This window comes from Mastigoproctus giganteus, chromosome 11 (assembly GCF_048544385.1).
Source record: "Mastigoproctus giganteus isolate SK-2022 chromosome 11, ASM4854438v1, whole genome shotgun sequence".
Classification (NCBI taxonomy): domain Eukaryota; kingdom Metazoa; phylum Arthropoda; class Arachnida; order Uropygi; family Thelyphonidae; genus Mastigoproctus; species Mastigoproctus giganteus.
In genome coordinates this window covers 149,909,481-149,925,624 of record NC_143585.1, presented here as the reverse complement: position 1 = coordinate 149,925,624, position 16,144 = coordinate 149,909,481, and the positions used below count along the sequence as shown (strand labels likewise).

Below are 16,144 nucleotides of genomic sequence, written 5' to 3'. Positions count from 1 at the left end.
ACGGAAGCCAGCTGGAGTTGTGAACGTTAAAATCACCAAGGAAAATTACCTCACTGTTAGGAAAGTTAGACTGGAGAAAGCCAAGTTGCAAAGAGAGGAAGTCAAAGCGCTCCAAGTGATTAGTGGAGTTGGGAGAACGGTAGGGACAACAGATGAATTTTACACAATGAGGTAGAGAGATTTTAAGCCAGAGAAGATCAAAGAGAGGAGATTCCAAATTGCCAAGTCTATGACAGGGAATATCAGAATGGACATATGCACAAGTACCACCTTTGAGGCGAAAGGAATCATACAGCAAATAATTTGGACATCTGAGATGAGAAGTAGTTGAATCAACTGATAACTGAGATTCAGTCAGAAAAAGTACATGGGGTTTGGAAGACTGCAAGTGGAAATGGACATCATTGAGATTGGAATTAAGACCACGTATATTTGTGAAATGAATTAGGAAGTCCTTGGGAGGTTTAGATCTTTTCGCAGATAAGCTTGCTCTATTATTTTGACAATTCATGGTGTATTCAATAGTAAGAAAAAGTGGGTGGGACATGCTGTATGAAGTAATGAAATTTTTGGATATGGCATACACGTGGTAAGAATACCCAGATCCTTGACATAACGTGGCCTCGACAATGCTCCCCGCATACACACTACTCGGACTCCCTCCAGTCACTATCTGGCAGAGTAGAGGTAGCAAGATTATACACTAGCTGATCTGGAAGCCTCCTAGAGAGTTACCAATAGGTTTGGTCCGGTGTACTATCTAGTGGCCAGCCTGCGAACACCGTTTTAGAGCTGTACCCTCGAAATGTAAGGAATATTGGATCTCGCCACGACATTCATCATAACCTCAAAAATCATCAATCATACTGCATGATGGAAGAGATAGGGAAGGGTTGGCCGGAACTTAGCTCTAGAGACTAAACATGGGTTCCACCACTTCAAGCCTCTAAAATGTCATTTTTATAATGAAAATTGCAAATAAAAAAATAAAAAAAATTCCTTTTAACAACACTTTCATCATTATCGCATGTTCCATTATAAGAATCAATATTGAATGCCTTTGTGATATTTTTCTAAAACACATTACTAAAGGTCACTACCATAAAACAATAAAAACAATTTGCACTTTCCGCTTTATTGGGATTTTCTGTTAACGCAATCTATTATAAACAGGTAGTAAACTCAATCTTATTGCATTTGCAATAACTGGAATTCTGTGAGTTTTTACAATACCTTAGTATGGTAAAATGTGTTCTCCCTTCATTGAAATCTTCAATCACATAACAAACATAAATGAATTTTCAGAATCTTCGTATTTACCTGAAAGCAACCAACGAAAAGTGCAAGTTGGCAGTGCTAGGAAACAAAACAAAATTGATTTAGAAATTAAGATGAAAATGATAAATTAAGAAGTAAGGGCAGGACAAAGTTTGTCAACTATTGCACTTGAATTAGGTCTCACTGCTTCAACAATGAATGTTATTTTAAAGGACAGTGAGTGTATAAAAAAAACATTATTAACCATAGGAGCATAAGCCTAAGGTGGGCGCCTCCGTAGCCAGGTGAGAAGGAGTAGCAGTGCGTAGCACACGCTTCTTGATTAGACCGGTGTTCGAGCCCGTCACCACCAAATACAGAAAGGTCAGGGAATGACCACCGCATATCCCGGAGCAATATGGCCTTAGCTGCTAATGCTCCTAAAAACCAAATAACAAACCAACAATAAGCCTAAGGCTTATGCTGCACCAGCCAAAAAAAAATTTTCTGAGTTACCCTGAGTGAGAGAGAGTCAAAAGTAGAAGGGAATCGCCAAGAAAGAGTAGAATGATGATATCCAGCTCAAGGACTCTGGGTGTGCCAAGCCCATACTCACCAGATGTAAACCACTGGGGTTAAAGGATCAACGCAATTAAGATCAACATTGATCACAAAACCTTGTTCAGATGCTGATTCAAAGATGGAAAAGCTATTAATAATATGGATGGAAAATCAGATTCGGAAGCGAGTGCTCCTGAGTCTAATGGCCATTCAAGTGAAAATGAGAAGTATTTATGATGACATTAAGGATAAGTACAGCGAACCCCATGTGGACATGTGTTGTTGTTAGGGATGCTCCTAGAATATCAGTCCAAATCCGCCTTGTATTACTGTAGGTTTTAACAGACTCTGTAAACTCGGCCAGACTCCAAGTCTGGTCTAGTTTACAGAGTCTGTTAAAACCTACAGTAAGACAAACCGCAAGCCAAATTCATGGCAAGCAACAGGTGGTTTAACAGGTTCAAGCATCACACTGGTTTCCACAACATTAAAGTATGCGGTGGAGTCATCAGTACCGATTCAGCAGCTGTAGAGAAAGTTTCTGATGTGTTGGGAAAAAACCCTTCTAAATCTCCACAGCACTCAATTTCCACAGTGGCATAATTATCAGCTGGAGAGTTAATTCTGGCAACGATGCTCAAAAGGTAAAACTTGCTGACTTTATGCCTGTTTTCTCTCTATTTTTGTAATTTTATAATTTTGAAATTTTTGTAATTTTGTACACTTTTGTAATTTTTCCAGCACATTAGATAAAAAAATTGCATAAATAATTCTATTTACGTTTGTCGAACATTTCTTTTTTCCTTCAATCAAATTCAGCGTACATAGTTGCGAGTGCTGCATAAGCATGTAGGGAAATTCCGACTTACGTAGAGTTCCACGGAACGCAACTCTTACATAAATAAAGGTTACATATATATATATATATATGTTCAAATTAGATAAGTTACAGTGTAATGTAAGTACCTCCATAGTTTGAAAATCGATGTAACCACTGGCCAACCGTACCTCCAGTATACATGAAAAAATACATGAAAAATATAAAATATTAGGTTAATTAACATAAGTCTTACATGGGAACCCATTTTGCAAGAGACTTTGTCGAGGGCTAAACCTCTACAAAATGACCAACCCATGTTAGACTGAGCCATCGGTTTCTGTTATCATCTGCCTGTATGTCAAATCCAAATATCCATAATAATGGATAATTCATCTAATTTAAAATTAGGTTATAGTAAAGTCTATAAATCAGTATAAATCTAGCCGTCCAAAAAGGGTATGTCTAACCATAATTTGTAAGAATACAGGCTGGATGATATTTAGCCCGACCGATCGCTGCAACATTATAAGCACAACTGAGAAATTATTAATATTTGCTGAACAATTTGCAGAAAAATTATTAATATTTGCTGAACAATTTGCAGAAAAATGGCTAAATTAGCTAACTAAGGGCGAACAGAAAGCAATGTAGTTAAAGCAATAGTACCTCACTCCCCCTCGAATTACTCTAATAGTTCGTGAGATATGAAAAAATAAGGCAAGAGGATAGCTAAAAGTGAAACAGTAAAGGAAAAGCAATTTATCGATATTACATCGGATATAACTGGGAGTGTAACTTCCCAACCCTAATAGTAGGGATCCTGGTTAAGTAGTAAGAGCCGGTAAAATATATCAATAGAATGCGAAAAGAAACAGAAAAAACGGAATGGCTAATTCCTAAGATAATTTATTATAAATCTAACTTCAAAATATCAAGTAGTGGCGAACTTTATGTAAAGCGTTAAAAAACAAAGGAGGGAATGCTGTTAAACAACAAAGGACGGAATACCGTAGAACCAGTATGTTCCCGTCAAAGAATCTACATTACATACATTACCGCAGCCCAAGGCAGGAAAAAACTAAACGCCTGCAGCTAACGCACTAGACGTTTATAACTGCCGCATATACTGCGCCACCTAAGATTTGTCCAATAATAGCCAAGTTTGGGATGAACCAAAAGTATAATAGCGCCCTCTATAGTAGAGAAAACAAAACCAATAATTCTCAGATGTCGAAGAGAAATCTTAGTAAAATATAAACGAATTAATTCCTACTGTAAAAACACATATAGGTACCACTTTTCTAAGGCGTAAGCTATATATAGCGTGTTTATGCAGCAGTACCTAGTATGTACATGTATATACAAAGGCTAATTAGTAAACAACTCACTCCATAGATACCGATGTATAAAACCGATAATAATTCCTTTAAAACAGAGAAACTATACCAGATAATAATTCCTTTAAAACAGAGAAACTATACCGGATAATAATTCCTTTAAAACAGAGAAACTATACCCCATACGCATAATTCAATATATGGTAGGCCTAACAGCTTCCATAGTATCTAACTGGTTTAGATCATCGTGGTATATTTTTAGGGCTATGGACAAGGCAGTACTCATATGTTTCATAATGAAATTATGTGGGAAACCATTATCTAATAAATTATGCTTAAGATCGATCAGTGCGTCTATAACATCAATATATGTAACACTTAATAATTTTATATATTTTTACAATTTAACTCTGTAATATATGGATTCTATATATATATATATATATATATATATATATATATATATACATACAGGGTGTTTCAGTTAAACGTTTCAGAACTTCTAAGAGGGGTAGGGTACATCCTGACAACTCGAAATCATATAGCAATGTGGGGTCGGAAATGCTTTCCTGAAGCGGTGTTGTACACAGAAGCACCATAAAGAAAAGAGACCGTTAAGTGAGAAATCGTTTTAATAATACATGAAAAGAAGCAAAAAGGTACATGGATTAAAGTAAGTGTTCGAAGTTTCTTCCACGGGCTACAATGCACGCCTCACATCTCCGACGGCATGGACATCCGAACATTCTGGAATACTCCAGGCAAATTTCTTCGGCAGCTACTGCGATTCTTGCAACCAGCTCCTCAGCATTGTCAACAGGGGTGTCATAAACTAGCGATTTCATATGACCCCAGAAATAAAAATCAAGACATGATAGGTCGGGTGACCGAGCAGGCCAACGCACGGGACCACCACGTCCGATCCACTGTTGACCAAATGTGACATCCAGGTAGTTACGAACATCTCCGCTATAATGGGCAGGGGCTCCATCGTGTTGGAACCACATTGTCTGTTGCGTTGATGCAGAAATCTGTTCATCTCTCAAAAGTTGTGGCAATACTTGCTGCAGAAAAATCAAGTAGATAGGTCCGGTTAGACGACACGGTAACAGGTAAGGTCCAATGAGGTGACCTCCCATAATACCTGCCCATACATTGACCGAAAATCAAATCTGTGCTGCACAACGTCGTATTGCATGCGGGTTCTCGACCGCCCAGATATGGTCGTTGTGCGTGTTGAAAATTCCTTCCCTTGTGAAGGATGCCTCATCGGAAAACAACACTTCAGCAGGAAAAGGGGGATTTGTAGCACATTTTCCAAGGTACCGCTGTGCGAAAGCAATACGAGGTGCATAATCCTCCGGTTGCTGTGTCTGGACACGCTGCACGTGAAACGGATGCATGTCTTGTTCTCGGAGAATCCTCCAGACGCTGCAATGGGAAACCCAGACTGCGTTTGCTAGACTTCGTGTACTCGTTCTTGGATTCCCCTGTACATGCTGCAGCACATTCTGTTCGACGGCTGCAGTCCGTGCTGTTCTTACCCTGTCCCTGTCAGCTCTTTCAAATGAACCTCTCTCAGCTAACCTCTGGTGCAGTCTTGCAAAGAAATTATGACTGGGAATATGCCTCGTCGGATATCGTTCCGCGTACAAACACTGTGCGGCTGGCCCACTACAATTTGCAGCCCCGTACGCCAAATGCATATCGGCTAACTCTGCGTTCGTGTAATCATCCATCCTACTAACTTGGCGTTCTTGTGCGAAATTAAGATTCCCTGCACTAAAGCTCGGAATTTTCGATTCTGCCCATTGGTATATGATTTCGAGTTGTCAGGATGTACCCTACCCCTCTTAGAAGTTCTGAAACGTTTAACTGAAACACCCTATATATATATATATATATATATCTGATAATTAAAATAAATATGATATTTAAAATAAAAACATCAGCCAGTAGTACGGCAATAATACAGAGCGAAACAAAACGCAAAATAATATAAAATAAACAAACAGGGAAGCCTAACTTTTACCTCACATAATATATATATATATATATATATATATATATATATTATGTAAAAAAAAAAAAAAAAATTTCCCGGATAATCGATTTCCTGGTTAATACAAAAATACAGTAAGTCCCCGACACACATAAGAGACACGTTCCAGGACTTCTTCCCTAAGTCGAGTTTAGGTAACTCAGGAAAAGTAACAAAATAATGATACTATATATCCCTGATATGTCAAAATTACAAAAACCACATAATATCCTCAGAAGCACATAAAAGAAGAAAACAAAAGGAAGAAAAAATGCATGTTATTGTACAGTAAAAACTGATACGTATTTCATAGCCTTGGTTATTACAGTTGACTTCACTGGTGCCAATGCCTTTACCCCTTATCTTATTCTGTCTTTGTCCTTTATTATTGTGTTCACTGTTGACACTGACAAATCTGTATTCTGTGCGATAGTTGTTAATGTTTGGCCATGTTAAATTATCATTATTTTAATTTTCTGAGCCAAACCAATCGCTTTCCTTTTCTTGATAGATTAACTAATACTGCTGTTACTTATTCTCTTAATCGGCACCATGATAACGGTCAAAATTAAATTTTTGTGAAAAAAAAAAAAAAAAAAAAAAAAAAACTTCACAGGGTTAAAGCGAAAATCCACTATTATCACCCCACACAAGCTCTCATTTTACTAAAGCACATTTATGGAGGTTACGACCATAAAACAATATAAACCATTTGCACATTCCGGTTTATTGGGCTTTTCTGTTAGCGCAATCTATTATAAATGGGTAGTGAACTCGATCTTATTGCATTTATGATAATACCAATAGCGGGAATTCGTGGATTTTTACGCTATTATGGCGAAATGTGTTTCCCCTTCACTGAAATCTTGTAATATAAAAAAAATATAAATAACGTAACATAAGTCTGAAGCTACATAAGTCCTAAGTTCTAAGTCGGGGACTTACCATATCAATAAATGTTCAACAACCCACATAAAAATTATGCCGATAGATAAAAAACAAAAACACTTACCACGCACTGCTCGCGTATTGGACATGCCTTTATTTTTTACAATGTCAATTTTAAAACTAATAGCTTCCCTTTATTTTTTTACAACGTTATGTATGTTTTGGTCACCAACATTATAATGGTTTATTAGAGATTTAACGGATGCACCGTTTTCAAACTTTTGAATAATTTCAAGTTTTTCTTTAATTGAAAGCACAGCTCATGCGTTTGCCAATCATTTTCGTGATTTCTAAAAAAATAGTTACAATAAAAAAAATTCCGACATACATAACGAAACAAATTTTGTCCTTTTGCTGTGCGATGGAACACAACAATTGATGTGATGCACTAAAACAAACTAAACAATTAGTCATCGCCCCTCCCCCCCCCTTTTTTTGAGCAGCAGGGATTGCAAGATAATAGGTACACCAATCTCCCAATGATGACTTGTAGAACTGCTTCTTATTGCTTATTTACGACTTGCAAAACATCTGATTATACCTATTCTGTTTATTAGTTGAATCATGATTTCCAGTGGATAATGAATAAATGTATTAGCTATGCAAAGTATGTTTATATAGAAACTCAAGTTAAAACAAAATATTCACGAAATATGCACATAAGTAAATCATAAAAAGAGAAACTTGTTACCTGAGCTTGAACATACTGCCATGCAACGTATAATTTTGTGAGATGCTCTAATTCTCTCACCACTTTTGTATATTCTAAGTAAGCCTGTCGCTCCTCTTTCAGTCTGTTAAGAGTAGGGGTAATCTCTTCTGTTAATACCTGTATAAAACATAACACAAAATGTTATTTCACACAAAACACTACCTTTCATAAGATTTTTGTGTGTGTGTGTGTGTGTGTGTGTGTGTGTGTGTGTGTGTGTGTGTGTGTGTGTGTGTGTGTGTGTGTGTGTGTGTGTGTGTGTGTGTGTGTGAACATAAGTTAGGTACACAAGTTTAAGTGCACCACTAATCCTGTTCACAAAAAAATTGCATGAAATCGGGAGTGAGGAAAATCTGCCCAGGAGACTTTCTGGTTGTGGTTCTATCCACAGCCACTAAACTTTAATTTATTGGTAATGGCCTACTTATACACTTTCTCTGAAACTCAAAATTTTTTCAACAAAAAATACATATATACTTTTGCATTGAAGTGGGGTTTCACCCATCGACATCCACTAGCAGAGTAGCTGACTTTGTTTTCTATGACTTGTGCAAGTTGCAATCCTAACAGCAGCTGTATTGGTTTCATACTTCTACTATCTAGTTTACATCACAAGTTATTTCTACCTGATACTTCACTAAAAATGGAACAGAAAGCAGTATGTTTTAGATGTAATTTGATTAGTTTCTTGTCAACAGTTAATTAAACTGTATCCAGAATTTTTGCTTACTGAAAACTACGAATGCAGCTTTATTCACTACATTAAGAGATTACCATATTCTCATAATCACTGTTACTTTTTTACTACCCATCACACTTTCAAAAATTGATATTAAAATGATTTGCCATAATGCAACCAAATAACATAAAGAACATATCACGAATTATATTTTCTAGTAACGAAAGTATCATAAGTGCTACTTTAATTGCTAATTGCATTTTTAGTAAAAAAAAAAGCAAAAACTATAATTATTTGTATTATTAATGTGTTATAAAATCATACAAGACACATGGTATTATTGCATGATGATCAAATTGAAATTAACACTTTTTTACATGAAAGTATTGCTGTAACCACAGCAAGTTTTCCCAGCATAGAAATGCTGTTACCCATAATAACCAAAGAAATAGAATAAAAATTACTTTTATTAAGAGAAGAACACTTGACAGTAATAGTTCCTTTAAAAAAATCCCATATCAATATGCTATGATCAATAAAACCTAAAAGTCCCTTCACCTGTGATAAATTACTGCTGATAATCTTGGATTGTTTCTCTCTAACAGTGATTTAAAAGGCATGTCATGCAGAAAATATAGAAATGTCCTACTACTAAAAGTGCTGCCAACTCATTAACTGAAATATATAGCATGTTTCAAAATTATGTATGCACACTTTAAAAATTTATATTTAATGAACAATAAGCACCAATTTAATTTTCTTAAATTCATTTTGTAGCTTAAAAATAGACAATTTTTTTACAATAATTTAATTTTTGTTTTATTTTTATAGATCTCTAAAACGATGGTGTGTACCCAATTAAGTTTTGAAGAAAGAAAGGCTATTATAAAACAGTATTGGAAATATGAAAATGTCAATGAAGTTCAACATGCTTGGAAACTACAATACGGAACAAAACGTTCACACATTTAACAATTACCCATTTCCGGAATAAAGTTGAGGACCATGGAACCATTCATAATATCAATAACTTAGCAAGTGTCAGGAAGAGGACATCAAGAAGTAATGAAAACATTGAAGCTGTAAGAAATGCAATCTTGTGCACCCCGAGAAAATCAACCAGATGTTCACAAGAGCTAGGTTTAAACCATACAAGTGTTTTTAGAATGATGAAGGAATTAATAATCAAGCACAGCTGTGCATGATTATCTTGACAATGAATTTCGTGATCAATGGATAGGGCATAGGGGAGTGCTTTTGAATATCCTCCAAGGTCATCAGATCTCAACCCTTTAGATTTTTTGCACAACATTTGTGAAAAATTTACACAACAATATTCTCTAAATGTTTGTCCAGTTCCTCCTTAAATTTATTTAACATATCAACTACCACAACGACAAATGGAAGTTTGTTCCAGGAATTAACCACCCGCTGGCTAAAGGCAAATTTCCGCACATCTATTCTACATGTCTTTCCGCAATTTGAATTTATGCCCCCTTACATTCGTAATCTGAATAAGTCGAAGAATCCCATCAGAATTCAATGTGCTCAACCCATTCAAGGCCTTATACACCTCAATCAGATCACCTCACAGGTGCCTACTCTCCAACCGCTGTAATTTGCAGAACTTAATTTCAGACCTGTACGCAGTACTCAAGGCGTAGCCTGACCATTGCCTTATACAGAGGGACAATCACCTCCTATTCCCTGCTAGCCAACTTCCTGTATAACACTGACAAAACCCCATTCCCTGCCCTGGCAGCCTGTCTGCATTGCTCAGAAAACTTCATATCTGAATGGACAATTACTCCAGGGTCTTTTTCATTTTCTACCACATTAAGTGTAGTACCCCACAGTTGGTACGTTTCTCTGGGGTTAATTCTACCCATATGCAGTTCTTTGCATTTCTCAACGTTAAACTTCAGTTGCACTTCTCAGCCCATCTGCCCAAATTTTCTAGATCCTGTTGCAGTAGCACACTGACATTAATGTCATTAACAACCCTGCCAACCTTTGTATCATCTGCAAACTGTGACACTAAGCCTGATATACCTTCATCAATATCATTGATAAATATACAAAACAACAGTGGACCCAACACTGAACCCTGTGGGACTCCACTAATAACATTAGTCCACGAAGAGCAGCACCCACTGATTACCACCCTCTGTCTTCTCCCACTCAACCATCCTTTTAACCATTGTACAACTTACCCTTAATACCATTCTGCTCCAATTTTTATAGTAGTCTTCCATGTGCAACAGTGTCAAAAGCTTTCCTGAAATCCAAATATATGATATCAAAAATTATTTTTTACATACAATTCCTTTGTAAACAGATCATAATATCAAATCAGATTTGTCAGACAAGACTTTCCCTTAACAAACCCATGCTGTGACTGAATTATTGCTGCAGTCTTGTCTAGATGATCCTGCAATGCATCTTTAACCAGTGACTCCATTATTTTACCAGGAACAGAAGTTAAACTAACTGGTCTGTAATCACTCGTGTCACCCTTCGATCCCCCTTTGTGAACTGGCGATATATTTGAACATCTCCAGTCTGTGGGGACCTCACCTGAGTCCAAGGACGCTCTCATAATTATGGCTAAGGGTTTGCTTACTTCTTTGCAGCCTCCTTTAATATAACTGGATAGATCCCATCCACCGCAGGTGCCTTTCTTATGTTTAAATTCAACAATTTATCCTTCACTTTGTTCTGTTATTACAAAATCATTAACCACCCTGCTACAATTTGATAACCTTCTGCCATTTTCAAACCTTAACTCCTCATGTGTGAATATAGATGTCCGTAGATTTACCCTTCAAAACCTTCCACCATTATTATATGATACGCTTATCCCGAACTAGATAGTGTAAGCTTGATATAGTATAGTATATAATATAATATAATATTGTAAATTAATCAGTAAAATCTATTAATCTTGTTAAACTTCATTGTCAATTAAATTGGACTTTTTAACTAAATACATATAACGACTTAGATTACAAACGTAACATAATTAATTAATACATAACTTGATACGGAAGTTATATAAACGGAACTCATAGATAATACTCGATACTGAAAAATATATATAGCGTTATAACTGTGTTGGGATACAAGTTTAGGGTTATAATTTTTTACTGAAATTGAAATTTTATTGAAATTAAATCAAAATCATGACTCAGACCAGAGTAGCAAAGCAAAAGGCTCAAGATAATGGGAGTGCTGTCGCTCAAGGGAGAATTGAGGATGAGCAGTTGCTCTCTAAACCACAGTCTTTTAAAATTCACTGTTTGCATGATGTTTGAGGAGTATTCGGGTACGGAACATGATATTGCCATGGGGGATGTCTTTGTGTGTGTACGATGTAAGGAGTGTAAGGAAATCAGGCGGCAACTCAATGTTATTATGGGCCTATATGAGAGCTTAAAGGACAGGGTGGATGCCCTCGAAGGATCTAAATTGAAGGGCCCATCAAGCTTTCAGCTGCCCACATCAACGCCAGAGCTTGCACTTGGTCATCACGCAACAGTGGCAACCCCCAAAGCAAAATGCGCTGGTCCCACAGGAACTAGTAGTTGGTGACTCTATTGTCAGGGGAACATGGTATGTAAAAAAGATAATTAGAAAAGGACAAGATATGTCTGCCAGGGGCAAAGGCTGATGACGTAGTAGAGCGGATATCATCTTTTAAGAGCACAAAAGGTGATATATAATTGTACAAGTTGGCACTAATAATATTAAGAGTAAGAGACCGGCAGAATTACTTAACAAGTACAGGTCACTGTTGAAAAAAACCCGTGAATTAGGGTAGAATTTGAAAGTGTCTGCAATTCTGCCCAGATACGATAGGAGGGAGTATATGATGAGAGCCTTGTCGATCAATTCGGCCCTGGAAAGATTGTGCAAGGCTCAAGGGGTAGAATTTTTTTCAAAACGGGTCTGTACTTCTTAACAGGAGAGCCTGCTTCTACAGGGATGGGATCTCAAATAGAAATAGTCCAAGAATATTTGCTGATGCCATCAAGGCAGTGTAAGGTGGGTCAGAAAACTGCAAACTTGGGGTTGATACAAGGACTAATAGATTAACAGAGGCCACGTGCAGAGGTGAAAGTGATTCTTGCACTGCTTCTATTGGAATGAGCAGCAGCCTGGAAAACAAGATACAGTAATACCCCGACTTACGCGAACTCGGAGTTACGCGGTTCTTGATTTTTTCGTTTGGCAACACTGCCGCCCACTATCTTCAAGGTCGTTTTTCATATGTTATCGATATATGGTGCGACGGTGGAGAGTGAGAGCGAAAGATGAACAAAATTCAACTTTACTGCACATATACAAGAATTTGTATTCCAACTGTCATATTTATATGTGTGCATTCGAATTCGTGCTCAACGTTTGTTGGAAATTACATCATTTTCACGAGAGAAATGGATCGCGTCGGTCGAGCTGTACAGTCAGTCCTCGTATAACACGTGTTTACACTACACGAATTCGATCATACACTATTTATAAATAAGGTAACAATATCTTATAATATAACACGAACCGAATTGGCTTATGCACGATTCGCCTTTATGTTTACAAGAACTGGCAGTCGAACGCAGAATCACCCCAACCGAACGCAACACGATAGGAACGAAGAGAAGATTCTGAAAATGTATTTGTTTTAGGGGAAACACATTTCACCATAATAACGTAAAAACCAATTCCAGCTATCGGTATGCAATTAGATGGAGTTTACTACCAGTTTATAACAGATTCCACTAGCAGAAACGCAACTGGATTTTTAATGTTTTATGGTAGTAACCCCTAGAAATGTGAGGTGTTAATAGTGTATCTCTGCCTTTATGGTGTTGTTTATTCAGTTGCTACATGCGTGCAGCTTTGTTTATGCGTATCGAGCGTGCCTCCTCGTTTTGTAATTGTGCTTTATTCCCTAAAAATAGTAAAATACTTAAAAGGTGTGAAAAGGAAGCGTACTGGTGAAGACACTGCAGACTCAGAGAGAAAAAGAAAAGCAATTATCGATAAACAGAGGCGGACTGGATCAAAAATTCTTACCCAGGAAAATTTATAGTGGCCTCATACAATGGTTTATGGACAAAATCACACCGGCCTCCGGCCCACCGGGGTTTCCCCGGTAAGGCTTATGGCCAGTCCGCCTCTGTCCATAGAGAAAAAATATGAAATTGTGAAACACTTTGAGCGAAATGAAAGACCATGTGATATTGCACGTACTACAGGCCTAAATGAGGCAACGGCGAAAAGCACATGACAAATGCAAACTTGACAGAAGGTCTCAGCTCAATTGAAAAGGGCTTAAAAATTTTAGAAAACAGACTCCAACGAAGAATGCATTATAGTTACAAAGCAAGGAATAAAAAAATTATTAGCTGGCTACGAAGAAATTCTGCATGAAAAAAAGAAGTCTCTGTGTCGTCAGACGAATTTGTTAGATTTTATGAAGCCATCGACATTGAAATAACTTTTTTACGTAAGTCATTTATTTTTTTAATACATATTTTGTATTAATATATATAAAGAACTGCAATTTTATTAATATTTTTCTTCTAAACTAGTGTTTTTGTTAGTCCTTGGTCCCAATTAAACAAAATTTATATGTATTTATATGCAAAGTTGTACCCCGACTTACGCGAATTGGACTTAAGCGATTTTCGTCGGACTAACCTATCGCGTAACTTCGGGGTATTACTCTACAGGATATTTCAGAGACTGCTGGGAGTCATTTTGGTATAAGTAAACACATGGGTTGTGTTACGGGAAATAAGAATAGGAACTTGTGCATGTATACTTCCGTGTACACCAATGCTAGGAGTTTAGTAAATAAATTTGATGAATTTGAGGTATTGCTCAAAACATCAATGGCAAATATTGTTGGGATATCAGAGATGTGGTGTCACGCAGATATAAGGACTGCACAACTGGAAATTGGCGAGTACAATGTGTACAGAAAGGATAGACAGGATAGGAACGGAGGAGGGGTTATGCTATTAGTTAAGAAACACAAAATCCGAGGAAGTGAAGCCAATCGACTTCGCTGGACAGTGCAGTGTCAAGTCAGTTTGGTGTGACATAAGCACTGGGAGATCAAAATTGAGAGGAGTGTGCTATAGGCCTAATGACTCTGATGAGTTTATATAAGAAGAAACTCTACAAGGAAATAGAGTGGGCCAGTAAATCACAGAGTCTTATAATGGGGAATTTTAATTTCCCAGATATTGACTGGAATTTGTGGGTTGGTCACTCACACACTAACAGGGCTTTTGTGGATTTATTGGATGATTGTTTTCTACATCAGCATGTTCGAGAGGCAAATAGAGAGAGTAATACTCTTGATCTGATTATCAGTAGTGATTCTTCATGCATTAAAAATCTGCAGATAAAGGAACCACTAGGTGGCAGTGATCACAGTGTGCTGAAGTGAGATTTACTCAAAGAGGTAACTACCATCAGGGGTAAAGGGAAGGGATTTTGCTTTCGTAAAGGCGACTACGGTGGTCTGAGACAGTATTTAAATTCTATACAGTGGAACCAACTGATGATGCTACCAACAGAAAATTCTAAATGGGAAGCATTCAAAAAATTCAACTTGGAAGCTACTAGGTTTTACATACCAACTAAGAGATATTGTTCAAGGTTTAGGCCTAAATTGATGTCAGATGAACTAATGAGACATGTGGCAGAGAAGAAAAGTGAATGGGATACATAAAAATTAATGGGTGACATGGAAGCCTATGATAGATATAAGCTGGTCTATAACCAAGTCACAAAGGAGATTAGGCAAGCAAAGGCAGCTTATGAGAAATCTTTGGCAAAGGATGCAAAGAAAAACAGAAAAGAATTCTTTAACTATGTAAACTCTAGAAGGAAAGGGATGAATCAGATTGTTCCACTTGATATTGATGGTTCAACAGTTGAGAATCCTGCTCAGGTGCCTAACAAACTAAATCAGTATTTTGCATCTACATTCACACATGAGGAGTTATTCAGGAAGGGAAATGCCAGAGGTGAAGTAAACTCTGGCAGTGAGCTAGATGATTTTGTAATAACTGAGAAGAAAGTGGAGGAGAAATTGTTGAGGATAAACATAAAAAAGGCGCCCGGGGTGGATGGGATCTATCCAGATATATTAAAGGAGGCAGCAAAGGAAGTAAGCAAACCTTTAGCCATAGTTATGAGAGCTTCTTTGGACTCAGGGGAGGTACCCATAGACTGGAGATGTGCAAATGTGATCCCAATTCACAAAGGAGGATCAAAGGACGACACAAGTAATTATAGACTTGTTAGTTTAACTTCTGTTCCAGGAAAATTAATGGAGGCACTGGTTAAAGAAGCACTGCAGGATCACCTAGACAAGACTTCAGTTATAGCTCAGACACAGCATGGTTTTGTTAAGGGGAAGTCTTGCCTGACCAATTTGATTGGATACTATGATGCGGTCACAAAAGAACTGGATGCAGGGAATAATTTTGATATTATAGATTTGGACCTTAGAAAGGTTTTTGATATTGTTGCACGAATTGGAGCAGTGTGGCATTGGAGGCAAATTGCTCCTATGGATAAAGGGATGGTTGAGGAGGAGGAGACAGAGTGGTAATCAATGGACACTGCTCATCATGGACTAATGTTATTAGTGGAGTCCCTCAGGGTTCAGTGTTGGGTCCATTATTGTTTTCTGTATTTATAAATGATATTGATGATGGTATATCAAGCTTAATGTCCAAGTTTGCAGACAATACAAAGGTTGGCAGGGTTGTCA

The 16,144-nt window shown here is 37.2% G+C and overlaps 1 protein-coding gene across 1 annotated transcript in view; it reads right to left on the bottom strand.

Annotated features, from left to right (window-relative positions):
• SMC2 (structural maintenance of chromosomes 2) overlaps window positions 1-16,144 on the bottom strand; it is a 640,522-nt gene that overhangs the window by 555,100 nt on the left and 69,278 nt on the right. Inside the window, exon 5 of the mRNA XM_090385021.1 lies at window positions 7,656-7,793. Within this exon, the coding sequence (XP_090241147.1) occupies window positions 7,656-7,793 (138 nt within the window). The remainder of the gene's footprint in view (window positions 1-7,655; window positions 7,794-16,144) is intronic.